Source organism: Marmota flaviventris, chromosome 3 (assembly GCF_047511675.1).
Source record: "Marmota flaviventris isolate mMarFla1 chromosome 3, mMarFla1.hap1, whole genome shotgun sequence".
In the NCBI taxonomy this organism is placed as follows: Eukaryota; Metazoa; Chordata; class Mammalia; order Rodentia; family Sciuridae; genus Marmota; species Marmota flaviventris.
This window is the reverse complement of record NC_092500.1, coordinates 83305384-83332586: the sequence shown is the minus strand read 5'-3', so window position 1 is coordinate 83332586 and position 27203 is coordinate 83305384. Positions and strand designations below refer to the sequence as shown.

The following is a 27203-nucleotide window of genomic DNA, read 5'->3' as shown; positions in this document are numbered from 1 at the left end:
ATACAAAAGATTCAAAGAATCCTAAGCCTTTGAGAATGTAATTAATCAGTCTGTGTCTTTCCTTGTAGCCTCTAAGAATAGTGAAATAAGCTAATTTGAGATTGAGAATCAGGATGTGAAGATTCCATTTTTTTTTTTCTTTTTTATTATTTATTTATTTATTTATTTTGCATTACAATTCTTAATACACCATTATACAATATTTTATCATATCTCTGATTATATGTAAGGTATGTTGACACCAAATTCACATCTTCATACATGTATTTTGTATAATGATGAGGGTCTCCTTTCACCATCCATAAGATTCCATTTTTAAAAGAGGAATTTTAAAACTTTCTTTCCAGAAAGGTAGAATATTGTTTAATATTATTGTGATAGTCCACCAACTTTACCTGATTTATTGCTTAAAACAAAATAGTTCACTTTAAAAGCTTCATTTGATAGCATCTATAATGATTTATGTACTATAGATTTTTTTAAAAAGGAAAACATAAATGCTTAGTCTGAGAGTGCATATCTTAGATGATTTCCTTTTAACATACAATGGAAGTTATAGTAGAAAAGGAACTATTTTCCACTAGATGAGAGTCTTCTTTCAGAATCAAAAAAGTTTATTTAAAAGGTAATGTTAAAAAGTGAAAAAGGGGGTCTGCTTAATGACAGAGCACTTCCCTAGCATGAGTGAGGCACTGGGTTCAATCCTTAGCACCACATAAAAATGAAACAAATAAAACAAAGGCATGCTGTCCATCTACAACTATAAAAAACAAAACAAAACAAAAAAACTTAAAGTGAAAAAGGAAGAGGAAGAAGCAGTACTCTGCTACTGGACAAAGTGTAAATCAAATTTGGAAATAGGAATACTTCAAGAGACACAAGAAAGCAAACATTGAGGAAAACAAACCTTTTCTTCAAATGAAGAGAAAGAGAACTTAATTGAAAGGGAAGGCCTTTGGAAAATGTCACTGGGTGGGAGAGAACATAAGTATATTTATAATAATGTTGATGATTGTGAATGGTATTTTAATAAATATAAAAATCCAAACATTTAATGCATGCCATCTATTCAAAAAGTCACAGTATCATTGAATACACTTAACTAAGCTAATGTGTTAAAGTGCTTAGAACATTGCCTATGTAAATCCATGTAAACGTTAGCTATTATTTTTTCTTTTTATGAACTTGAGGTATGCATTTTCATGTTTCAAAAATATAAACTGAAAGTAGTGGTGAGAGGCTATAATACCACTGCTTGCGGGGCTTGAGGCAAGAAGATCACGATTTCAAGTCCAGCCTGTACAAATAGCAAGACCCTGTGTCAAAAAAATAAAAGTATAGTAAATGAAGCCACCCAGCCCATAATACCAATGGTCAGTGCCTATTTTAATATTGTAAAAGAACTACCAGATTTTATATGCTACATAGTTTATTGGCCTATGATTTAGCTTTATGAGGAAAATTACATTTTTTAATGTTTTTATTACATTTAACTACCGGACCTATAGTTCTAGCTCTTTAGGAGACTCAGACAAAAATCTAACTTGAGCCTACAAGTTCAAGACCACCTTGGGCAACCTAGAGAGACATTGTCTCAAAAAAAAAAAAAAAAGTTGGGCTGGGGATGTGGCTCAAGCGGTGGCGCACTTGCCTGACATGCATGCGGCGCTGGGTTCGATCCTCAACACCACATACAAATAAAGATGTTGTGTCCGCTGAAAACTAAAAAATAAATATTAAGGGATTCTCTCTCTCTCTCTCTCTCTCTCAAAAAAAAAAAAAAAAAAAAAGCTGTAATTTATTGTTTAAAATTTTCTATTTTAGATTCCCAATTTTCTGCATTTGACTCCTGTAGCAATTAAAAAACACTGTGAAGCTCTTAAAGGTAAGTAATATGTTTTCAAATAAACTTTATGTTGACTTTGAACAACGTTTAAAAATTTAAAGACAGATTTTTAAAAATTGATAATCTCAGGTCTGATGAGATTCAAAATACTTAGAATAGTGCCTGCATAAGTCCATGTAAACATTAGCTATTATATTCTGAGTGATTGTCAGTTTCTTCTTCTTGTTTTTTTTTAATTTTTTAGTTATTGATGGACTTTTGTTTTATTTATTTATTTATATGCAGTGCTGAGAATTAAACCCAGTGTCTTACACACACTAGGTAAGCACTCTGCCACAGAGCTACAACCCCAGCCCAGTTTCTTCTTTTTTAATGAAGGATTTTTAAGTTGTTTTCAGTGAATTATTAGATATCAAATCTGCAACTTTTTTTCCCTCACCACTCTAGACAGTAACAAAGAGAAATTGAACCATAATCCTTGCTCACATGTTTTGAACTTACTGTTGAGTTGTTAAGTCACATACATTAAAAAATTGAAGAAAATATTACAGTTTTGCCAGTAAATACAAATCAATATGATTCAAACTGAGGATAGTAAAGAAGAATGCTAAGTATCACAATAGTCAGTGGGTTCAGTAATGGGATACAACACAGGGAACAGCTATTTTGATGAAATTGTTAAGATTTTTAAAAAATTAGAAGTGATATATGCATATGGTGAATCAAAAACAAGTCTTATGTTTTCTTTTCCATACCAAGCCCATTATTCTAGAAATGTTCTCTTTTATTCATTATTTAGTTCTAGTGATTACTTTCAGAGAGTATTTATTTATACTTATGTTTATAACAAGTACTTTTTATGTTGTGTGTATATAGAATAAATAATAAAAGTAATCACCAGAATGTGATTAACACCTCCAGTTCTGGATTTATTAATTTTTGATCAATATCTGTTGATTCATAGGCATAAACATAGATTTCACCCACTTATACTAATTACTACTTCTCCTTACATGCATAAAGGAAAAGACAAATTTTTGTTCATGGTTCTATGTGTTTTCCTAATTATGTATACATTCCAAATTAATTTTGATCTAATTTGCATTGGACTATATATAGGATAAGCGCATTTTGAATTGTTCCTGGTTCATAGCTATTAGTGATTGATTTTGTAGTTTAACTCAAGAGTTAGTACCTTTGGATAAAGTCTTAATGTATTAATGCTGACTAAAAAATGTATAGCTGGCACAGTAGTCCACTCCTGTAATCCCAGGTACCTGGGAGGCTGAGGAATGAGGATTGCAAGTTCAAGGCTAGCCTTGGCAGCTTAACAAGACCCCGTCTCAAAACAAAAAATAAAAAAAGGGCTGGGAATGTTGCTTAGTGGTAGAGTGTGCCTGGGTTCAATACCTAGTACTATAAAAAAGTAAAATTTAAAATAGAATTTTTTTTTAAAGTATTGTATAAATGTTCAGCATACTTGTTAAGGCTTTTCAGGGAGAAAAAAAGAAACCCAGAAACATTTTATAGGTAAGTTGTTTATGTTGGAAGGAAATATAGGATAATGAACATAATTATGATTCAATCTGAGCTTTTGGGAGGACATTACATTAAAAAATGTAAGGGAAAAGGTATCAAAGGGTCCTAAATCAGAGGAATAGTAATTTTCTCTTAAAATGAGGATAGAAAAACCTATTTTATTTAATGTGGTCCGTTGCTTTGGGATAATGCAATGGCCTTTTCGGGTGTCTGTCTGTTTTTATTTGTGCTTGGAATTGAACTAAAATTGATGACTATTCCAAATTTTTGTGCCTTTTGGCACAAATCAGTATCACTTTTTGATCCTTTGTAATGTCAGTTAACAAGTGCATTACTCTACACTGTGATAAATTTCAATTTTCTTCTTTTTAAGCACTATTTTTAAATGTGTGTTTATAATCTAGTATTTGCTTATTTTAATGAAATATTTCTAAAATTCCTAATTTTTAAACCAAAGGCTTTCATATGGCACATTTAGAAGAGTAGCATTTCTAAAAAATATTTTTAGTTGTAGATGGACACAATATCTTTATGTATTTTTATGTGGTGCCAAGGGTTAAACGCAGTGTCTTACATGTGCTACGCAAGGAGCTACATCCCCAGCCCATAGCATTCTCTTTTACAGTACTTAAATAAGTTTTTTTAAATCTTTGCTTAATTGTGCCTTTACACTTCTGCCAGCCTCTGGATTTAGATTCCATCTTCCAAAGAACTCAAAATCTTTCAAATATTCTCAGTTCTCTTTCAAATAGGGAAAATCTGAAGTGCAGAAAAGTTAGGTAATTTGCCAGAAATTTAATAATCAGTGGTAGAAGTTGAATAAAAACCAAGGTCTTTTATTCATGTCTAGTCCATTGCTCACCTATCGGATGAGTAAAGGCTAACAGGAGTCTATTATATACTCTCCAGTTGGCTGTGTTTTTTTTTTAGACACATAATTTAGGTAATTGAATTTAAAAACTATAATTATCATCTGGAGATTGAGATGACTTATTCACAGTTTAAAAGAAAAGAAAAAGATTCAGTACAAACCCAAGAACTCATAATTCTCCAAAGTAGTCTCTTATAAAGTGCTTGGCAGTAATATATCTTATGGTACAGGATGTTGGAATTTGTTCATGATGGGATTGAAATCTAAACTCAAAAGTCTTGCTCTGTTCATTTTTTTAAAATGTCAAATGTTCTTAATTCCAAAATTATGTTTCCCTTCAAGATAACTGAATATTTATCTTTTGAACAGGATGTTTAAAGAATGATGTGAGCTATGCTTAAATTGTGAGCATGTTTTGAGTCACAGATATCAGAGAATGTTTGTAACTCAGAGTGAAATTTTACTGACTCTGATTTTAAAATTAAGCCTAAAGGGAATTAAATATAGTACTTCATATTAGAAAATTGTTATGTTGGGAATATAGTGTTAGCAAAGTATCTCTTACTGTCCCTTAAATTATCACAGAGGAGCTCCTACATCCACGTATGTTTATGACCAGCCTTTCTTGCAGTTGGGCTTTGTTGGAGAAAGCCATGAATCTGTGAGATCTAACTTGTTTGGCCCAAGAAACCAGTTACTTAAAGTAAGGGAATTTAAGGAATGAGAAGGGGAGCCTAATAGACTCAGAATTTTTCATCTCAAGCCAGAAGCCCTCTATCACACTAACTCCATAGGAATAGGACAGTATGAAGTCAGCTATTGATACTAATGGGAGGCTGAAAGGCAGTGCTCTTCTCCTCATTGACCTGACATAATACCCCTGTGCTCTGGAAATCAACAGAAAGCCATGGTCACAGTTACCATGCTTGGAACTTCCTTTTGTGGCCTAGGTCTCAGACCCAGTCCCACCTCTACTCTGGGCTGTTTTGACCAAATATATGAAGACAAAGCTGTTTCTCTTTTCATTTAGCCCCATTGGCACACAGAAGTCATGTGGAAGAAACATGAGTTATTGTTAGGATTCGTATAAGGATGACTTAGGCTTTTATGCCTGTTCAAGTTGAGGCTTTAGTCAGTTCCATTTCTGGAGAAGTATTGACTACACCTTGCTTTCCTCTTAGAACTTTTCTAGAGCCTCTTTCAATTCCTTTCAGCTGATCTTTTATAACCTTCATTTTGGAGTGAGTTAACATTATCCATTGCTTTTCACAAACAGTAATGCTGTGGGCACTGTGAACAGTTTGTTTTTAATTAATAAGGAAGAATTAAATTGTCCCATAAAAGGTATATGTAGAGCCATAATACATTTCAATTTTATTTATTTATTTAAATCTTGGGGCTGGGAATTGAACCTCATGCATGATAAGCACATACTCTACCACAGAAGTTACTGCTCCACCAAAACCTGAGGGTTCTCTTTTAACTGAACACACTGTTCTCCACCAAACCTAATTTATCCAAATCATTCCTATAATTCCTCCTTAGGGCCAGGCATGGTGGCACATGCCTCTAATACCAACAGTCAGCTCTGAGGCAGGAGGATTATAAGCACAAGGCCAGCCTGAGCAACTTAGTAAGATCTTGACTCAAGAAAGTAAAAAGATTTGGAGATGTATCTCAGAGATAGAGCACTCCTGGGTTTAATCTCCAGTAAAAAACTGCCAAAAAAGTACCCTATTTGTACTGAAGAAGAAAAGGGATAAGGAATGATGATGTGTGTGTAAAGAAAATCTGTGTTGTCATTTCATGTGACCTGAGAGTTATATAAATAATTTGGTATTGTCATTACACATTACAATGAGGAATTATTTGCAGAACTATAACTTTTTAAATTCTCAGATTTCTGTACTGAATGGCCAGCTGCACTAGACAGTGATGAGAAATGTGAGAAGCATTTTCCGATTGAAATTGACACAGCTGATTATGTTTCATCAGGACCATCTATTCGAAACCCTAAAGCTCGAGTAGTAACCTTAAGGGTAAGAGATTTGTTAAAAAATAAGAATCATTAGAATACTGTATTTAAAAATACATTTTGTAATATGATTACAAAATTAATACATATTTGTCATGGAAAATACAGAAGTTTTAAGTTATAGAATAAAATTGTCTCTAATTCTCCCATTCAAAAATAATAATTATTAATAAGTAGCTCATTTTAGTATAAATACAGGTACCCTTTGTATATTTTAATGGGATGATACCATGTATGTTGTAGTAATCTGTTCTTTTTCACTAATTAAGAATTAAGCAAAAAATAATAATAATTCCTAGTGATTTATTTTTATTTTTTATTTATATATGAGAGTGGAATGCATTACAATTCTTATGTATATAGAGCACAATTTTTCATATATCTCTGATTGTATACATAGTGTATTCACACCAATTCGTGTCTTCATACATGTACTTTGAATAGTAATGATTATCACATTCCACCATCATAATAACCCCATGCCCTCTCCCTTCCCCTCCAACCCCTCTGCCCTATCTAGAGTTCATCTATTCCTCCCATGCTTCCACTCCCTATCCCACTGTGAATAATTCCCAATATTTTTAAGCATTCTTTAATTTTATAGTTAATGGCTACATAATGTATATGTGAACATCTCTTATGTGCCTGGACAATTTTTTTTGAGGTTGGGATGCAGTGTGCTGTTTTGTTATTGTTGTTGTTGTTTTGTAGTGTTGGTATCAAATCCAGTGCTTTATGAATACTAAGCAAGTACTCTACCACTTGAGTTACATCCCCCACACCAATAATATTCTTTTATGGAAAAAGTTGTAATAAGTATCCTTAGAAACCAATATTTGTATATGTTCCAAATTATGCTCCCAAGATAATTTCCTAAAAGAAAAACTATCAGGGATGGGGTTGTAGTTCAGTGGTAGCATGCTTGCCTAGCATGTGTGAGTCACTGGATTTGATTCTCAGCACCGCATATAAATAAATTAAAAAAAATAAAGGTCTATGAACAACTAAAAAAAGTATTTTTAAAAAAGAAGATCAAGTCAAAAGAAGTAGCTCCTTTGAAGTTGTTTGATATAAATTGAAAAATTTCTGCTGAATATGTAAAAAATAAAACACTAGCAGATTGTGAGAAAGCCTATTTTCTTATACATTCTTGAATGTAGATATTATTACCCTTTCATTAACCTCTTTTCAGTTGCTCTAGACACCCGTCAACCACTAATCTTTCTGTCTCTATGAATTTGCTTATGCTTGACATTGAATAATAAAATATGTATTCTTTGGCTTAATGTTTTCAGTATGTTTTGTCTGTTCTAGCATGTGTCCTTTTTTACTCCTTTTTATTGCAAAATAATACTTTATTTTATGGATGTACCACATTTTATTTAGCAGTTTTCACAAGAATATAGATGTTGCTGTGTATTTTACATTACATCATAGGACACATAAGGTCTGGTTGTCTGATTTCTTAGTAGACTGAAAGTGAAATTGAGCACATGGTTAAGAGACTTAAAACCTGCGCATTCTATTGTGGAGTTGTTTTTGATTGTTTTGCTTTTCCCTTAAATGACTAACCTATGGGTGGATATATTCAATAAGTTTTAATCAAGTAAAATATTTTTTTCCCCTGGTGGTAGTGAGGATTGAACCTAGGGATGTTGTACCCACTAAATGACATCCCCAGCCCTTTTTATTTTATTTTGAGACAGGATCTGCTAATTGCCCAGGCTGGCCTTGAACTTGAGATCCTCCTGCCTTGGCCTTCCAAGACACTGGAATCATAAGCATGTACCATCATGCCCAGCTTCATTATATTTTTTAAAATATATATTTTTTTAGTTTTGGATGGACACAATACCTTTCCTTTCCTTTCCTTTCCTTTCCTTCCCTTCCTTCCTTCCTTCCTCCCTCCCTCCCTCCTTGAGGATTGAACTGAGGGCCTCATGCATGCTCAGCAAGCGCTGTACCGCTGAGCCAAAACCCCAGCCCCCAGCTTCATTATTTTTGATGCTCAAAGTACATTCTAAACTTTCGCCAGTGGGTACTCTTTTAAGTTGGTTCCTTTTGTTCCAATTTATTAGCATTTGAGTTTGCTTGTATTCTAGTATAAAACAGTGATCAAGGTGTATATTTCTTATTGTAGACTTGGAATCAGCCATTTCTCTAAGGAGCCCTGATACCTGTTAGTGTACAGTGGTATTTAGAAACCAAAATTGGTATGGTAGAAATTTTCAGTGGATTCTTTCAGAAGTTTTCCAGTAAATAATTGATAAGTCGGGGTTGGGATTGTGGCTCAGCGGTAGAGTGCTCGTCTAGCACATGTGAGGCCCTGGGTTCGATCCTCAGCACCACATAAAAGTGAATAAATAAAATAAAGGTATTGTGTCCAACTACTTCTAAAAAATAAATGTTAAAAAAAATAATTGATAAGTCATGGTTAATTCCCCCTTTTAATTACATGTAGCTTTTTTTTTTTTTTGGTCATTTGTATTAAACAAAATTTCTAAAATAGTATTTATATTGTCTGTTATGCTGTTCTGTACATTAATGACTATGCCTTTAGTGTTTTGTCTCTTAAGCATAAGGTAGAATTTCAGCTTAATAGTCTTTGTTATATTAGAAATGTATCCTATTCCTAATTTATTAGCATTTTTGTAATGCTCTCCTTTGAATTCCTGAAACAGTGAATTATATCAATAGTTTTCCAATTACTGAAGCATTTCTGAACTCTAGGCATATCATTCTTTTACTCTGCTGCTGATTTGCTTTGCTAGTAATGTATTTAGGATCATTGTCCTTTCCAATATTGCTTTGGAGAAACATCAAATCACCCCTCTTACCTGGAGCATACTACATGGTATTACATTTCCAAATTTTTGCCCTAGTAACTTGTAATTTAGTATTTGAAGTCTTGGTAAACACAGCAGTCATGGGGCAGTTACTTCATATATATTTTTTAAATTAAACTTTGTATTTTAGAATAGTTTTAAAATTTACAGAAAGTTTCATGAAAACTACAGAAGATTCTCATATTTTCATTCTGAATTTTCTCCTTTTGGTAGCATTTTACATTATACTATGTTACATTTATCAGGGCTAATGATTTAATTTTTTTTAATTTTTTTGGTATCAGGGATTGAACCTAGTTCTTTTTATATATTTTATTTAGAGACAGAGTCTTGCTGAGTTGTGTGAGTTCTCTCTAAGTTGCTGAGGCTTGCTTCAAGCTAAAGATTATCCTGCCTCAGCCTCTTGAGCTGCTGGGATTACACGCATGCCTCACTGCATCCAGTTAATGATTTAATATTGATATAATATTCTTAAAGTCTATGCTTTATTTGAATTTGCCTAGCTTTTACCTGATGTTCTTTTTCTGTTTTAGAATGCCATTGAGGGTACCACTTTATATTTAGTCATCATGTCTTCTTGGACTCCTCTTATCTGTGATGTTCCTTAGACTTGTTTTTGATGACCTTAACAGTTTTTTTGTTTTTCCATGCTGGAATTAAACCCAGAGTCTTATGCGTGCTAGTCAAGCACTCTACCACTGAGCTATACCCCAGTCCTAAAAGATATTTCGTTTTGTTTTGTTTTTGAGACTGGATCTTACTGTGTTTTTCAGGCTGGCCTCAAGTTCCTAGGCTCAAATGGTCCTCCTGTTCAGCCTCCTGAGTGCTGGGACTCAGGTGTGAGAGAGACACTGTGTCTGACTTGACCTTGACAATTTTAAGAATTTTAATTATGTATTTTTTTAGAATGTCCTTCAACTTGTTATGTATTTTGAGGGGGAAAATCCCAGACATAAATTGCCATTATTATCACATTATATCAAAAGTACTGGCTGTTTACGTGATTGTTCACTGATGATGCTAACCTTGATTACCTGGCTGATGCTAATTAGCATTTGTCAGTTTCTCCACTATAAAATTACCTTTTTCCTGGGCTGGGGATATAGCTCAGTTGTTAGAGTGCTTGCCCTGCAGGCACAAGGCCCTAGGTTCAATTCCTATCACCACACACACAAAAAAATTACCTTTTTCCTGTCCTTTCCAGGAAAGCGAAGTAACTATGCCAAGCCCACACTTAAGGGGTCAGGAGTTATGCTATACCTCCTTGAGGGAGAAATACCACATTCATTGTTTGGAATTCTATGTGGAAAATTTGTCTGTTCTCCCACATATATATATTTGTTCAACCATTTATGTCAGTATGGACTCATGGATATTTATTTGATACTCTTTTAATTGGCTTTTCTATTTCTTTGCCATACCTCCATCATCTGATTTTTAAACATTTTCTTATTATATGTCACTATAAAATACTCCAGACTCATCTCACATTTTCCCTGTCCTAGTCGAAGAATCAGCCATTACTCCAAATAGCCCTGACTAATGTACTTTTGATTCATCTGGAGGAGAACTGCCCATCTCTTTGAGGTACCTTTAAGAAACCTCAAAAAAAAAAAAAGGTTTTTTTTTTTTTGTACTGTATGTAGCCTGTATCCTAGTAAGAACATATAGCAAAAATGTGTTAAATCTATTTTTGTATTAAGTGCTAACAGATAGATAATTGCCAGGATTTTCTGATGTAGCTGTGATTGATTTGTAATTTTTAAAGCATGGTTTCTTCAGTGTCAGAGATCAGGACCTTCTGCATGTTAGACAAGCACTTTTCCACTGAGTATACCCCTAACTCCTGATTAATAACTTTCTTTACTAGGTTTTGGTATCAGGGTCATGCTAAATTTATAAGATGAATTTATGAAACAATAGAATTAAGCATGTGGAGTCTAGTTTGTCTCAATCAATACGGTGGGGTAAATATGATTTAAAGATATTCAGATTTTTAAATTCAGAGAAGGAAAGTGTTATGTTTTTCTCTATAGTCAGAGAAGTAGTTTAGAATTAAGAACTTTTGTTTAAGACTTTACTTTAAAGCACTGTCTTCTGTTTGTCTCGTTTATTCCTGACAAAGATCCTGTGAATGAAGTTGTACTGAGGAAACTGTCTCAGGGAGGTAAAATAATTTGATTGAAATCACGTAGCAAGTGGCAGTCCTAAAAATCAAACCGAGCTCTTTTCTCATGTGTAATACCAGAGTTTTTAAATCATACCATACTTGCATGTTGAGAAAATATCTCACATTTAAACCTTAAATTTATGTTGCTTCTTTTGTGTTAAAATATAGACATTTGAAGATAGACACATACAATCACAACCTCCTGTGATTTGAAATATCCATATTATTTTGGGGATAATATTGGTGGCACAATACCTGTTCTTTGAAAAATAGCAACTTGAAAACAAAAAGCTTAAGCATTGCTTTGAATTTTGATAAGGAAAGACAATTGAATGCCACTCCACCTTGCAATCAGTGTTAGTCCATGTAAGACTATAATTCTGCAGTGTCTTTGAGTGCTAGCAGGTGGCGTGAGTGTACTGCACACTATTTCTCAAGTATTTATGAGTTTCTGGCATTTAATGTATGTAGTTTTGAACATTAAAATGTCAATGTGAATATGAGTTTTAAGGTTGTTGTTAGCTGCTGTGTTTTTTGATATCTTATGGCAAAAAAGCTAAAACACATTTTAAAAATGCCTTAATGTATTGCTAAACATTATTATGATTTTATTGAAGGGAGTTTCAAAAGGACAGATCACTACATTCTTACTATCCTAATATAAACGCTATTCATTTTTCTCTGTAGACTGTCTCTGTATATGTGCATATGCACATGTATTTGCATAATTATAATAATGTAGGTACATTTTCTTTTTTTTCTTGTAATTCTCCATCTTGTTATTAATCTGATTTTTCATAAAATGGGTTATTTATCTCTTAAGCTGTAAACCTAGTTGTTGATACATATTCTTTCCAGAAGACTGTGGTAATTCCTAGACCATTGCCAAAAACAAAATAGATATTTTTCTTGCATTAAAGATTTGCCATTCAATGGGGAAAAATTGGCATATAAATAGGCTGCTGTGGCATGGTGTCTTGAGGGAAGTGCAGGATTATTGAAGCTAGAGACAAGAACCAGATGGAATTTAAAAACGCTTAGCCTGTTTGCTTCTTCATGAACACTTTCTTAATGCTCTACATGAAGAATAATCTATGCTTGCTATGGTTTGGATAAGAGTTTGTCTCCCAAGGATTCTTGCATTGGTAGCCCCTCAGTGTGGCAGTCTTGGGAGGAGCCAGACCTTTAAGAAGTGGTGTCTAGTGGGAGGTCCTTTGGTAATTTGGGGGAGGGATTAAGGTAGTTCTAGAAGAGAATAAGGTCATTCTCAGTGTGAGTCCTTTACAAGAGTGAGTCTGACCCCTGAATTTTTTTCTGGCTTCCTGTCTTGCAATATGTTTTCCTTTTTTTATATGTCCTCCTACATTCTGATGCCAGTGCCTTGACCTCAAACCTCCACAACTGTGAGCTAAATAAATTTCTTTATAAAATTACTCAGTTTCAGATATTTCATATAATAATAAAAAAATGGGTGAATACAATGCTTTACTTTATTTAACTGTATTATCATATCATACCTATTCATCTCTAGATACTTTTAGCTCATGCTATAATCTCTACAATTTAAAAAGTATGTTATTTTATTCCAGTATTTCCCAAAACATGTGTTAAGGAAGACTAATTCTGTGAATTATTCCTTGAAAATTGAAATCTGAGGTCAAATAAATTTGAGAATCATTTATATACCAAGCCTGTATTTTAAAGTCTCAAAATACTCCAAGAAATACATTTTTAAAATCCTGTTAATAAACTCAGCATTTCCTAAATGTAAAAAAAAAAAAAAAAAAAAAAAAATCTTAACAGGCTGTGTATTAACTTTTGGAAAACATTGAACTGAATTGTTTAAAATGTTTTGAGCTGGGCGCAGTGGCACATGCCTGTAATCCCAATGGCTCAGGAGGCTAAGGCAGGAGGATTGCAAGTTCAAAGCCAGCCTCAGCAACTTAGTGAACCCCTGAGCAACTTAGCAAGACCTTGTCTCAAAATAAAACATAAAAAGGTTGGGGATGTGTAGCTCAATGGTTAAAAGCTCCTGGATTCAATCCTTGGTATCAAAAAAAAAAAAAAAAAAAGTTTTGATCCTTCCCTGATGTAATATTCCAGCCTCTGAGACATCTGTAGCTTTAAAAAATGAATGTCCCTAAGATAGTTGCAGTGATATAGGTCTTATAATTGCATGGTAGAAATTTCTTAAAGCTATTATATTTTATCCATTTATTCTAGTGTCCAACTTTGATAATACTAATTGAGCTTAATTCTGTTTGTGCTTCTAATAAACATTGTAATTTGCCTTCTTTAGGACATGTCATTAATTCTTTCAGGAAGGTACACATGCTCAGAACTTTCAAAGAACTCCCAATAGTATATTCTTTTTATTTTATTTCTTTTTCTTTCCACGAACAAGATCAGGCTTTATAGTGTATGCCACTGTAACTGTATAGAAAGTAGTTTGAAAAGATTTATGTTTTGTAGGTTTAATATCAATACAAATAACATTGCTACTTCTTTAAACAAATTATATGAAATTATTTTTTTCAAATAATTTTTTCTTTTACTTTTAAGGTGAAACTTTCCAGTTTGAATTTAGATGATCATGCAAAGAAGAAACTTATTAAACTTGTAGGAGAACGATACTGCAAGACCACAGATGTACTTACCATCAAAACAGATAGGTAAAGAAAGAAAAGTTGAGCAGACTGTGCACATGTGTTTTTTGTCCTCCAGCACTTCAGCAATGCTTTTAGTAACGAAGGGTTATTAGCAAAGTTGTTCAATTCCTATCTTTAATATCTTCACACTAGCCTACTTTTGTTATGTTGTTCCTGTATGCAGAGAGGACTGCTTAGCTAAATTATTGCTATTTTAATATTAATTTTTATATATCCATGCATATAAAACTTAAATTTTGAAGACAAAGTATGATTTGCTAGTGATTAATGCTTAAACAGGTAGTTTGTTTTTTTGTTTTCTTAATTGGCTTTATTTGTGATTCTGTAATCTGGCAACATCTCATTCTATAAAATAGAATACATGTTTCCGTAAATAGGTTTTTACAAAATGAAAGCATCACAAAGAGTCTTGTAGTTCAAAATTAAAATTATCAAATTGTACATGTGGAAATTTATCTAGGCATTTCTGGGAATAAGCAGAATTCCAGAGCCAGGATAGATATTTATAAGTTCAGTTATAGTTTATTATATATGAATTTATTAGTTTATGATTTTCAATTGATTTAAAGAAAGGTTGTTGGTATATCTTTGCTAAATGGTTATTTTGTTATTAGAATTATACTTCAGTTGTTTCTAAATTATGTCAAAATATAAAAGACCTGTCTTTAGAGAAAAGTGAGTGTACAGGTCACCTTTCTCTCTGCCTAACCCAGTTTCAAAGCATTTGGAGGTATCAGAAACAATTTGGTGTTACATCATCAGTCTTGGTGATAGGAAGAGGGAACATGGCATACATAGAGATATAGTAATAGGGTAGAGGCAGAAAAGAAAGGAACCATGGTTTCTGATTATTTCCTTATGAGGGAAATAGATATGAAACATATTAGGAATATTCCTTTTACTCTTTTTAAAAATTGCAAAATAATGTTGAATTTTACTTTGTTCAACTTTAAAAATACCCTTTAAATGTTACTGTTTGAAACTCTGTAAATACCTGATAATGTTGCTTTTTTTCCAGTATCAATATATATGTTTTATGGTAATGCTTATATAGAATAGATAACTATTAAATAAACATAAAGGAAGAATGAACAGTGTAGTTAGTTAAGTCATTTGTCATTATATGGTTTTATTTTATATCTTAAGAAATTGGAAGAAATATTTTGTTTTTCTTTTATTAATTAACCTTAATACATGTGCTATCTCATGTATATGTAGAAGTTCTAACTAATTTTAGGATATTAGTTCTGTCTTAAATATAGCAGTAATAGTACAGAATTGTATATAGTGTAACTCATTTTTAAAGAGAATCAGCTCTGGAGAAATCAACACTTGATTAACATCTATCATCTGCCTATTTGTTTATTTATTTATTTTGAGATAGAATCTTGGTGGGTTACCCAGTCTGGCTTTGAACTCCTGGACTCTAGCAATACTCCTACCTCAACCTCCCAAGTAGATGAGACTTTTTACACACCATTGCACCCAGCTTGTCTTAACTATTTTTAAAATGGTTCATTAGATATGCTTATGCCATTCAGCAGATTTTGACGTGGCGAAGGGGACTTCAGTTGGACACAGTCATATTAAAAATAGCATAAGCTGTTGTATACAAATAACTACATTAGTGACGAAAGCAGAGTTGAAAATAACACCAGTGTTCAGTATCCTTAAATAATGTTATACATAGAATGATATACACAGAATGTTCTTATTCTAAAAACAAAATTTTCTTAAAAGCAGAGAATTTCTAAAGATATTATCTTCTGTATATACTTTGCAAATCATTCTGTATACTAAGTTTCTAGAATTTTGACTTCTTCCTTCTTTCTCTTTTAAAGGTGCCCTTTAAAAAGACAGAATTATGATTATGCAATGTATCTACTAACAGTTTTATACCATGAATCTTGGGTAAGTGTATATGAATGTTTAATGATTTTTTTTAGTGTAATTTAGATGACATTATCCTTTCAAAATACTCTTGTGTGGCAAGTACTTAATTGAATATTTTGTGGACCACCACAAAATATTATTATTCGATTATTCCATAATCGAAGCATGTATGGAATAGCATAGGTGGCTTCTCCTGATATCCAAAGCGAAGATCTTGAAGTAGTTTATCTAGTCCATCTCAGGTCCATATTAAAAAGTGCCTGAAATACTCTTGAAATGCAGAGTTTCTGACTTTTGCTAGAAAATCACAGTGTTTTGCTTTGTTGTTATGTTTTGTTTTGTGTTTGAGTGAAAGTTGTCTGTTATGGGAGAGTAATCATTTTTTGTATAACTTTAGAATTTATGATTTATCCTATTTTCCAAAACTTTGTAAAAAGGTATTTTAGGTTTATTAAAATTTTTAGTTAACATTTACTATCTGACTATTACACATTAGGAACAGTTAAGAGCAATTAATTATTTAGATAGTATTAAAAGATGTCTTGTGGGGCTGTGGTTGTGGCTCAGTGGTAGAGTACTAGCTTAGAATGGGTGAGGCACTGGGTTCAATCCTCAGCACCACATAAAAAATAAAGGCATTGTGTCCACCTACAACTTAAAAAAGAAAAGTGGTCTTGTGTCTGAATTTATTCAGTTGTAATAGAAATATATATACATTTATGAAAAAGATTTTGCTATATTTGAGCATCAACTCATCTGATTTAATGTTAGAAACTAGAATTTTTTTAAAAAGCATTTTTAGTTGTAGATGGACAAAATGCCTTTATTTTATTTATGTATTTTTATGTGGTGGTAAGGATCAAACTCAGTGCCTCACATGTGCTAGGTAAGTGAACTGTCACTAAGCTACAACCACAGCCCACCAATATGTTTTGTGTTTAGGTAATTCAAAGTTTTAATTATTGTTGGGTATCCTAGCTACTGAAATAGGAGAACCACAAGTTCGAAGCCAGCCTTGGCGACTTAGCAAGACCTGTCTCAAAATAAAAAAGGGCTGGGGACACAGCTCAGTGGTAGGATTCCCTTGGATTCAACCCCCAGTACCACAATAAAAAAATAATCATTTTAAGAATGCATTCAAATTAAGTTAAATTTTTGTAGATTGCCCAACATAAGGAACTTAGGAGATTCGGTAGCATCTCATATTAGGAACATTTGAAGGACTAGAGCTAGCTACAGAAAGTCACTCTCTTTAGATGTTCAAAGAACTTCATATGAAGAAGAACTTAAATAATTTGTTTTTATGACTTAAAGATATAACTGGGTGGAAGCAATAGTAAGATTTCAATTCATTAAATGAGAACCTTCCAAGAGAAACATCCATAGATGCCGGGGGCTATTTCGATGGGTAGAATATGTTCCATGTATTGGCCTTCTTCTCTAAGATATGGTAAAAGAAACATATTCCTGAGACAGGTAGCTGCATTAGATGGCTTTTGGGACTTCCTTCCAGCCTTCAGATACTGTGATTCTGAGAATACATGCAGCTGTTCTCTAAACTGTGAACAGCATGTTTATTGATGTTAATAATAAAACAGTTTTAAAAGAGAATGAGTGGCAAGTGGAAACAAAGAAAATTTTATTTCAAGGTTAGTAAAGAACAAAAAGTAGCTAGTTGCTCTTTTCTTCTTTTGCAGTTTTCTCATTTTCATAATTCAGCTGAATTTTCTAATTTCTGCTTCAGGAGCAATATGATAATAACAGTTAATCTCTCTTTCCTGTCAGTTGATTTTAGAAATCCCTTTGGCTTAAGATGATTAAGTTCCCTTCAGAACCAGCAACATGGCTGAATTAACTACAGTTGTATGGCTAGTGCTTAAAGAGTTAATAATAAACAATAAAAGCCAAACAGTTTTGAATTTTTCCAACAGTCTTTTTAAAATGAATTGCCCCAAAGGAAATGACAAGCATAAATAAATTCAGTGAACGTTGACTTACTGGATTCTTTCTGTGGTTCCATGACATAGAATCCAAACAAGCTTGTATTCTGGATTCATGCAAGAAGCCTTTGATCTTTAATGCTAATTAGTTTGATGCCAGGATGGGTAGCCACATATAACTGTCTTAAACAGATATAATTAAAGAATTCCTATATTAAAATTGGCTCATAGTCCTTTCTAAACAAGTACCATCAGTGAAGAAGCTTTAAGAGAATGCAGATGAGCCATGAAATTTTGCAGAGCTACTGGAACAGAATTTTTATTGAATCAGAATTCTTTTTTCCCTCACCAGCATGGAATTCATACTTGAAATTGATGTTACCACCTGGCATTTAATCCAGTATTTTAAAAGCCCCTGTTTAATCCATTGCTTTCTTTTTTATAGGCTAGCTTCTAAAGCATTTCATACTCAAATATGTGTATGCCTTGGCTTTTTAACCTTTCCATGGAGGTTACCTTTAAATAGCATTGAGAGGAAAGTAGTTGGAACCTTCTGAAGAAGGTTCATCTATACTTAAGCTTAAGGATGTTACTGTTGTATAATATTCAAAACAGTTTAACTATAGAAGTATCAAAAAGGGGATTCCAGGGTTGGGGATATAGCTCATTTGGTGGAGTGCTTGCCTAGAATTTACAATGCCCTGGGTTCAATTCTCAGCACCACCACCACCAAAAAAAAAAAAAAAGGACTGGATTCCAATGCCGGTTTCATTGCTTTCAACCTCTGAGGTTCAATTTTCTTTTAGAGAGTTTTTGGATAAATTAGAGAACACCTATGTAAGTGTGGAACAAATAATGGGTTCTCAGTAAATGGCTATTAATATTGTTAACAATACTAAAATGAAGAAACCTTTTTTCTTAGAATTTCAAATTCATTTATTTCTAATTTCAGTACATAGTTTACGATGACAGTTTACCCAATTAAAGTCATATATGTACCCTACAGTGTTTAAAATTTTAGAACATATATTCTACTCACAGTTTGACTTAATTTATAATAGTGAAACTTCCGAAATTAACTTTTATTGCATGATGTTTGTTAACCTAAACCTTCCAAAAGCAATTGGGTTAAGAAATGATTGAAAAAAGCATTTCCTAGAAGTCTTGCCAAAAGATAGAGTGAAACACAAACACAATAAAAAAAATAATCATTTTAAGAATGCATTCAAATTAAGTTAAATTTTTGTAGATTGTCCAACATAGGGAACTTAGGAGATTCAGTAGCATTTCATATTAGGAACATTTGAAGGACTAGAGCTAGCTGCAGAAAGTCACTCTCTTTAGACGTACCTACATTTACTCTGGAAGATGTAGAGCTCTGAAATCAAATTCCAAAGATTCTTCAGTGGTATTGATATTGAATTAGTACTAACAATTACTTTTTAAAATTTAAATTTTGGGCTGTCTTATTGGATTTCATGACAGACTTATTGTCAAAAATATATCTAGCTTTGTAATAGAGTGATTCTGAAGTTAGTTAACAAAAATTTCTAAGTTAGATAATTTTATACTTACTAATACAGGTCATTTTTAAATGGGATCTTACTGCAAATACTTCTGATAAAAGTAAAGTTGAAAGGAGCAGAGGCATTCAAGCCAGATTGAGTAAGCTCTACTGGGGAGTGTTCATGATACTTGTAATGGTACCTCCATCAAGTCTTGCCCCACAGACTCTAGGGATGATCCAACCTTAGCACAACTGTGAACTTGGAATGGATGTTCATTGAGAAGAAATTGAACCTGTGCCAGAAGTACTACCTGGGTGGGTTGACTTTCCTGTTTGTTCTCTGGAGCTGGTCAACATCTGCTTTTTCTAAGTCTTCCTTCCCTCCGCCTGCACTGAGCAGAGCTAAATCAAAAGTTAAGTCTGGGGCTTCCTTTTCTGGGTGATCATGCTCAACACCTGAATCACCATTTTCTAGATTTACCAGTTCTGCTGGGCCACACTATGCCCCTGATACCCCCTGCCAACTTCTGCACAGGACCTGCTCATTCTCAGAATGGGCTTCTCTTCTCTGAATTCACACTCAAGCCCCTAATACTTGTTCCCTTTTCCCATATTCTCTGCTGACATCCTCCAGCAAAGAATCTTGACTTAAAAAAATACTTTCGCAAAACCATAATCACCATTTAATTTTGAGTTCATTTTGATTGTATGTGTGTGCTGACATACACATGCATTGCCAGGTCCTATTAGAGAACACTTGAACAATGTTTGCTATGTTGTTTACTCTTTCTTATATTCAACAGCTGTTTAGTTCTTGTATACAGCCAGCCCTCCAAATCCATGGGTTTCACACCCATGGATTCAATCAATCTCAGATCAAAAATAGTCTTTTAAAAATTGCAGCTTTTGGGGACTAGGGTTGTGGCTCAGTGGTAGAATGCTTGCCTAGTGTATGCGAGGCTCTGGGTTCGATCTTCAGCACCACATAGAAATAAATAAATGAAAACAAAGGTATTGTGTCCAACTACAACTTAAAAAAATAATTTTAAAAAATCGTAGCTGTTGGGCTGGAGTTGTAGCTCAGTGGCATAATGTTTACCTTGTACATGTGAGGCACTGGGTTCAAGCTTCAGTACTACATAAAAATAAATAAATAAAAGCATTGTGTCCATCTATAACTAAAAAAAATTTTTTTAAATGCAGCTGTTTTGAACATTAGCAGTCTTTTTTGTTGTTGTTATTCCCAAAATATTTGACAACTGTATATAATAACTGTTTACATAGCATTTACATTGAGGAAACTTTAACTTCTGCAGATTTAGGAATCTGCAGACTCCTGGAACCAATCCCCCATGGATTGGGACAACTATACAAGAAAAGGTGCTATAATCCGTAGGACTATCAAAATGAATGAGCCTTCACCCTTAGGCACCTTTATTTCTGGAGGGAAATTGATGGTTATAATACAGTCTGTTGAGCTGGATAGCAGAAATTAGGCATAGTGCTGTGAGAGATGCAGACCAGGATGAATTCTACCTGACAGCTTCAAAGGAGTGGTGACAATTTTGGAAGATGGATAGAAGAATATAGTACAGAAATGGGTGAAGGACTTTCCAGACCTTGTGAGGTTAGAGAGTAGGCAGAGGTTTGGTTTGGAAGGATATAGACTAACAGGATGGGGGTAGAAAATGAGACTGGCAATAAGTCAGGTCCAGATTGTGAAGCATGCTGTATAGCTTATTCACAAAGTACACATTTATAATCAGAGGGCAACATCAAGCATTTTACTAGTTGTCTAAAAAGACATCTCTCACTATTTTAGAGTTTATAAAGGAATAAGTTGTCCTGTATCAAATGTCAAGTGTTCTTTCATTAAAAATGACAAATGTTTATTAACTGCCATTTATTTGCATGGCATCATTAGATATAGAGGTTAATATGAAACAGAAAAAACATAGTTCCCAATGGCAGAACACTAGTGAAAAACAGCATGTTTAGTAATAAATATTATAAGTGTTGTAAGGGTTGTTTTAGTTTGGGCTCTGCTCTAACAAATTACCACAGATTACGTGGCTTTAAAAAAAAGAAATTTAATTCTCACAGTTCTGGAGCTGGGAAGTCAGAAATCAGAGTGCAGCATGGTTGGACTAGAGTCAAGGCCCTCTTCCTGGTTTGCAGTAGCTGTCTTCTTGATGTATCCTTGCATCAACCAGAGAGAGAGGAAGCAAGCACTTTCCTATCTTCTTATGGAGGCACTAGTCTCATCATGAAGTCAACATTGTTGGCCTCATTATTTCCCAAAGACCCTATCTCCAAATGCTGTCATATTGGGGTTGGGGTTTCAATGTGAATTTTGGGAAGACACAGACATTCAAGGGTTGTATTATTTAGTATTTAATTTTTTATTCTTTCCCACTTACTCTTTTATATATATAGTCTTCAAGGCATTAAGATCTGATTTGAGCCTCTTATTCTATATCTAACCCGTATTTTTGTACAGGTAGGTTTTTTGTTTTGTTTTTGCAGTACTGGGGATTGAAACCAGGGATTCTGTACCACTGAGCTCTACCTCTGGTCCCTTTTTAAAAAATTTTTATGTTGCTGAAGCTGGCCTCCAACTTGTGATCCTCTTTCTTCAGCCTCCTGTGTCTGGCGAAGTTATATTATCTTACTTTCTGTATTGGTCACTAAGCACTTGACTATAGATACTTTGTCATTTATTGTTGTTTTGCCTTTCTAACTAATTGTGAAGGGCTTCATTAGCAAGGATCTGACCTTATTGTAATTTGTGCTTCAAAGTATCTAGGTTAATGTTAGGTAAGAACACTTAATATTATAATAGCTTTTGAAAGAAATATTATCCATTCTTTTAAATTTTTATAAATAGTCTTTTGAAATGGGTTTTCAACTCTATGTCTGTTCACAAATAAGGTGAGAAATGAAGAGGTAAACTTCCTTTTCAGTATTATAAAATGTGCCATATTTATTAGATGTTAGCAATAATTAGCTTACTGGTGTGAACTATTAATAATTCTTAGATAAAATTATTAACAGTCAAAAATTATGACCTCTTTTGAAGAAATATCTTTGCAAAAGTTAAAGAGACAGTGTTCATAAATGTATAATTTGGATTATGTGTAGATCAGGTTTTTCATATGACTTTATTTTTAAAGTTTAAAATTGTTTTAATTCAAAATAAATAAATAAATTGTTCTAATTCTACATTATTTTGGAAGCTCTCCACAATGTTTGCTTTTGTGAGTTTATTTTATGATGTAAATTTACATTTGACAAAGTTCATAGAATCTATATTCTTTAAAAATATTGGCTTCTCCTAGCAAGGTACATCTATTTCACATGAAGTGTGTATTCTGTTTCACACTTCATACATAAACCTAATACTACATGTTTGCTAAAGAAATGCAACTGTCTAACCACATTAACTGAACTCACATAATGAGTCTGAGAATTAATGCTGGGCCAGTAACAATAAAGAGTGACTACATGCCACAGTTTTACTTGATTCCATACAAATATGTCTGACCTTTGTTCTAAAAGTGGATCTGTGGTGTTACTATGAGGGTCATCTGTGTCTTTATCTAGACTTCTTTTTTAATTTCTCTGCTGTTTCAAATGATCACCTTGGGTTAACATAAAAAAGAAACCATGTTGGGCATGGTGGTGAACACCTGTAATCCCAGCTACTAGGGAGGCTGAGGCAGGAGGATCACAAGTTCTAGCCTAGCCTGAGCAATTTAGCAAAACCCTTTCTCAAAATAAAGTTTTTTTTCAATATGGCAGAATAGAGAATGTCACTTTCCTGGCTACACCGTGGAGTGAAACCAAGAAAACAGGCAGCTTCTCAGCAAGGTGGGTAACCCAAAAAAAGGCAGGGAGGACTTTACTGGAATTTAAAACTGGACATTCAGAGCAGATTGGGGACTCAGGAGGTTGGATGTATAAAATGAGGAAAGAGTCCCCAGCAGCACAGCCATTGCTGTGGCCAGGCTGGAAGCACCAGCCAGAGTGGTTTCTTCACAAGTGAGATGGAGGTATAAGGGGATTAAAGGAAACTGAATTTTTAGGAGGCCTGATGTGTGTGTCTAGGTATGGAACATTTATAGATCAGCAACATTGCCTGACAAACCTGAAAGGCACACTGCACATATCCCTGTGCAGAAAAGAAGCCATCATCTCTCCAGTTGAAGTGCAGAAGACAAAAGAAGGAACCATTTTGCAGCTGCAGTGGAGGAGTGGGGAGGGTGGACAGCTAAGGAAGCTAATTTCCTGGCACACCCGAGTTTGGCCCATAATACAGGCCCAGGAAGCACACACTGCATGCCATAAAGTGTGTATAAGCAACTAGGAAAAAAAATCAAACATGGAGAGAAGTTTACTGGTTGTGGAAATCCACCTAGCTTTACCCCTCCCTGTTAAACTTGCTGCTTGCAGCACTGGCAGGGAGAGAACACATCTGGTCAGGAACCAAAAGGGTGGGGGCAGGAGAGATTGAGTTTGGAGACTGAACTCAAGACCAGGAAATGTGGGGCCTGCAGGTGATGTAGGAGACTAAGAATTGACTCCTGTACTACACAAGTGGAACCCAGGGGAGATACCCGGGGTATAGTCTTCTAGTGTGGACTGTCAATTTCTGGGCCCTGGAGGTGTGCTGAAAAATTTCCAGACCAATTGGCATTCAGCGAAGAACCTGGTGCCCACTTAAGCCTAAACCCTGCCTCTAGGAATTCCACCTACAGGATTACCTCTTTCCAGCAGCCCAGAGAGTGGAGCATCTCAATCCAGATGACCCCACCTAAAACTGCTGAGAAGAGAAGCTGAGAATTTTTTGAACTCCAATGGAAAGAATTCTTTAACTTTTCATCAGGATTTTTTCTTTCTTTCTTTCTTTTTTTTTTTTTTTTTTTCTTTTCTCTGTTTAATTGTGACCTTAATGATACATGGGCATTTATACATACTCATATCTGGGCTTTTTTCTCATTTCTCACATTTCTAAAGCCAGTCATTTTTCATGGATCAGTTTTTTGAGGACTAGGATGTTTGATTAGTGTATTTTAGTTTTGTTTTGATTCTCTTTATTTTTAATTTTTTTAAATTTATTTTTCACTTACCTGTTTCCCTTTATTTTCTCTTTTCTTCCACTAACAGTCAATCTCTGTTGTTCTTTCACTCTTCCTTTAAATTTTTACTTCTGTCTTCTCTCCTCCTCCCTCATAATCATCACATCCTATATCACTTATGTTCACCCCCTGTCTACCATTTGAAATTGTAAACCCTTTTGCAAACTTGCTATTCTTTTTATAGGCAATAACTGATCACATCATTTCTGTTTATTGTGATGATTAACATTAAGATGATATAGTAGGAACTCTTTAGTTTAGTGCTGTATATTGTTTGCATTGGTTATTATTGTCTCCCCCTAAATGGTGAGGTACTGGAAACCTTCAGGAACACTACAAGCACACAGGGTAGAAACTCTGCTATCTCAGATCCTACTGCTAGATGGTTAGACACACAACTAACATGAAAAGCAAGGGAACAAATTGCCCCAGACAAACCAAGATACTTCAAAAACAGAATCTAACAACACCATGGTGGAAGAAATGTCAGAGAAAGAATTTAGAATGTACATAGTTAGAACTAATCTGCAAGATAAAGGGCGATATCAGAGAAAAAAATACAGGAAATGAAAGATCACTTCAGTAAAAAGAGATTCTGAAAAATAATCAAGCAGAAATCTTCAAAATGAAGGAATCAATAAACCTAATTAAGAATTCAATGGAAAGCATTATCAACATACTAGACTACTTGGAAAGCAGAATTTCAGGCAATGAAGACAAATATATAATCTTGAAAACAAAGTTGACCATGGAGAAAATATGTTAAGAGACCATGAACAGAACTTCCAAGATATATGGGATAACTTGAAAAGACCAAATTTAAGATTTTGGGGGATAAATGAAGTCTTGGAGATACAAACCAAAGGAATTGCACAGTCTTTTCAATGAAATAATATCAGAAAATTTCCTAAATCTAAAGAATGAAATGGAAAATCAAATATAGGAGGCTTAAAGTTCCACCAATATACAAAATTACAACATACCCATACCAAGTCACATTATTATGAAAATGCTTAACATACAGAATAAGGATAGAATTTTAAAGGCAGCCAGAGAAAAACAGCAGGTAACGTTTAGAGGGAAAACAATTTGGATCTCAGCTGACTTCTCAACCCAGACCCTCAGAGCTAGAAGGTCTTGGAATAATATATACCAAGCTCTGAAAGAAAATGGATGCCAGCTGAGACTACTACGTCCAGCAAAATTAAGCTTTAGAATTGATGATGAAATAAAAATCTTCCATAATAAACAAAAGTTAAAAGAATTCACAACTAGAAAGCCTGTACTACAAAACATTCTCAATAAAATATTTCATGAAGAAGAATTTTTTTTTAAAAAAAGTGAAAACCAGCAAAAGGAGGAACTAACATTGGAAGAATAGTCAAAGGAAAACTAATTCAAAGTAAAAGCCAGAAATAAATCAAAATGGAAGAGAATAAAAGTCATTTCTCAATAATAACATTGAATTTAAATGGCCTAAACCCACCAATCAAAAGACATAGACTGGGTGGGCAGAGCTGGGGTTGTCCCTGGTGGCCATGTTGAGGCCCACCCTCCCCTTCCAGCCGCCTCTTCTGTCCCCACCACCAACCCTGCTACAACCATAGGATCCTCAGCCCTTTGCTGCAGACAAAAAAGCAAGTTGCAATTGGACAGGAAAAGAATGGCATTCAAACAGATATCTAGCAACAAGTGCTTTGGGGGATTGCAGAAAGTATTTGAACATTACAGTGTTGAGCTGAACTGCAAAATGAAATCTACTCACCATTGAAGGCAGAAAGTGGAAAATGCCCTGCACTGTATTGGGTGTCTGGTTTCACTTGCATAGAACAAAATTTTATATCAAAATCTGGTTACCATCAAGCTGCCTCAAAACACAATCTTGTGGTCATTGCTTCAGATACCAGACCTTGAGGCTACAATATTAAAGGAGAAGATGAGAGCTGGGAATTGGCACTGGTGCTGGGTTTTATGTGAATGTCACCAAAGATCCTTGGAAGACTAATAACAGAATGTACTCTTAAGTAACAGAGGAGCTTCCCCAACTCATAGATGCCAATTTTCCAGTGGATCCCCAAAGGATGTCTATTTTTGGCTACTCTATGGGAGGCCGTGGAACTCTGATTTGTGCTTTGAAAAATCCTGGAAAATACACGTCTGTGTCAGCATTTGCTCCAATTTGCAACCCAGTGCTCTGTCCTTGGGGCAAAAAAAGCCTTTAGTGGTTATTTGGGAACAGGTCAAAATAAATGGAAGGCATGTGATGTGACCCATCTTGTGAAGTTCTATCCAGATTCTCAGCTGGGCATACTAATTGGTCAAGGGAAAGATGACTGGTTTCTTCTAGATGGATAGCTATTCCTTAAACATTTCTGCCTATGCAGAAAAGAAAATCCCTATTGTTTTTAGATTAGAGGAGGGTTATGATCATAGCTACCACTTCATTGCAACCTTTGTTGCTGATCACATCAGACATCATGCAAAATACCTGACTGCATGAAAAACTTCTAATAAGGGAGTCTCTTCAAGATTATAAAAATTAGAATTGCTGAGGGAAAATATTTCAAAACATTGGATTTCATAACTCTAAAGGAACTTCATTGAACAATTGAATCACCTAAATAAATATATATATTAAAAAAAAAGTCATAGACTGGCAAATTGGATTTGAAAACATGACCCAACAATATGCTGTCTCCAAGAGACTCACCTCATAGGCAAAGACATCCACAAACTGAAGGTAAAAGGA

At 34.1% G+C, this 27203-nt stretch overlaps 1 protein-coding gene and 1 pseudogene across 2 annotated transcripts in view; both read left to right on the top strand.

The window, feature by feature from the left end:
* The window catches only part of Mrps35 (mitochondrial ribosomal protein S35), a 49980-nt gene that overhangs the window by 6088 nt on the left and 16689 nt on the right, over window positions 1–27203 (top strand). For both annotated transcript variants that reach the window (XM_027934254.2, XM_027934255.2), the window contains 4 exons: window positions 1825–1885; window positions 6156–6295; window positions 13870–13979; window positions 15818–15887. In XM_027934254.2, coding sequence (XP_027790055.2) covers window positions 1825–1885; window positions 6156–6295; window positions 13870–13979; window positions 15818–15887 — 381 coding nt within the window. The remainder of the gene's footprint in view (window positions 1–1824; window positions 1886–6155; window positions 6296–13869; window positions 13980–15817; window positions 15888–27203) is intronic.
* Window positions 26118–26954, top strand: LOC114091743 (S-formylglutathione hydrolase pseudogene; annotated as a pseudogene).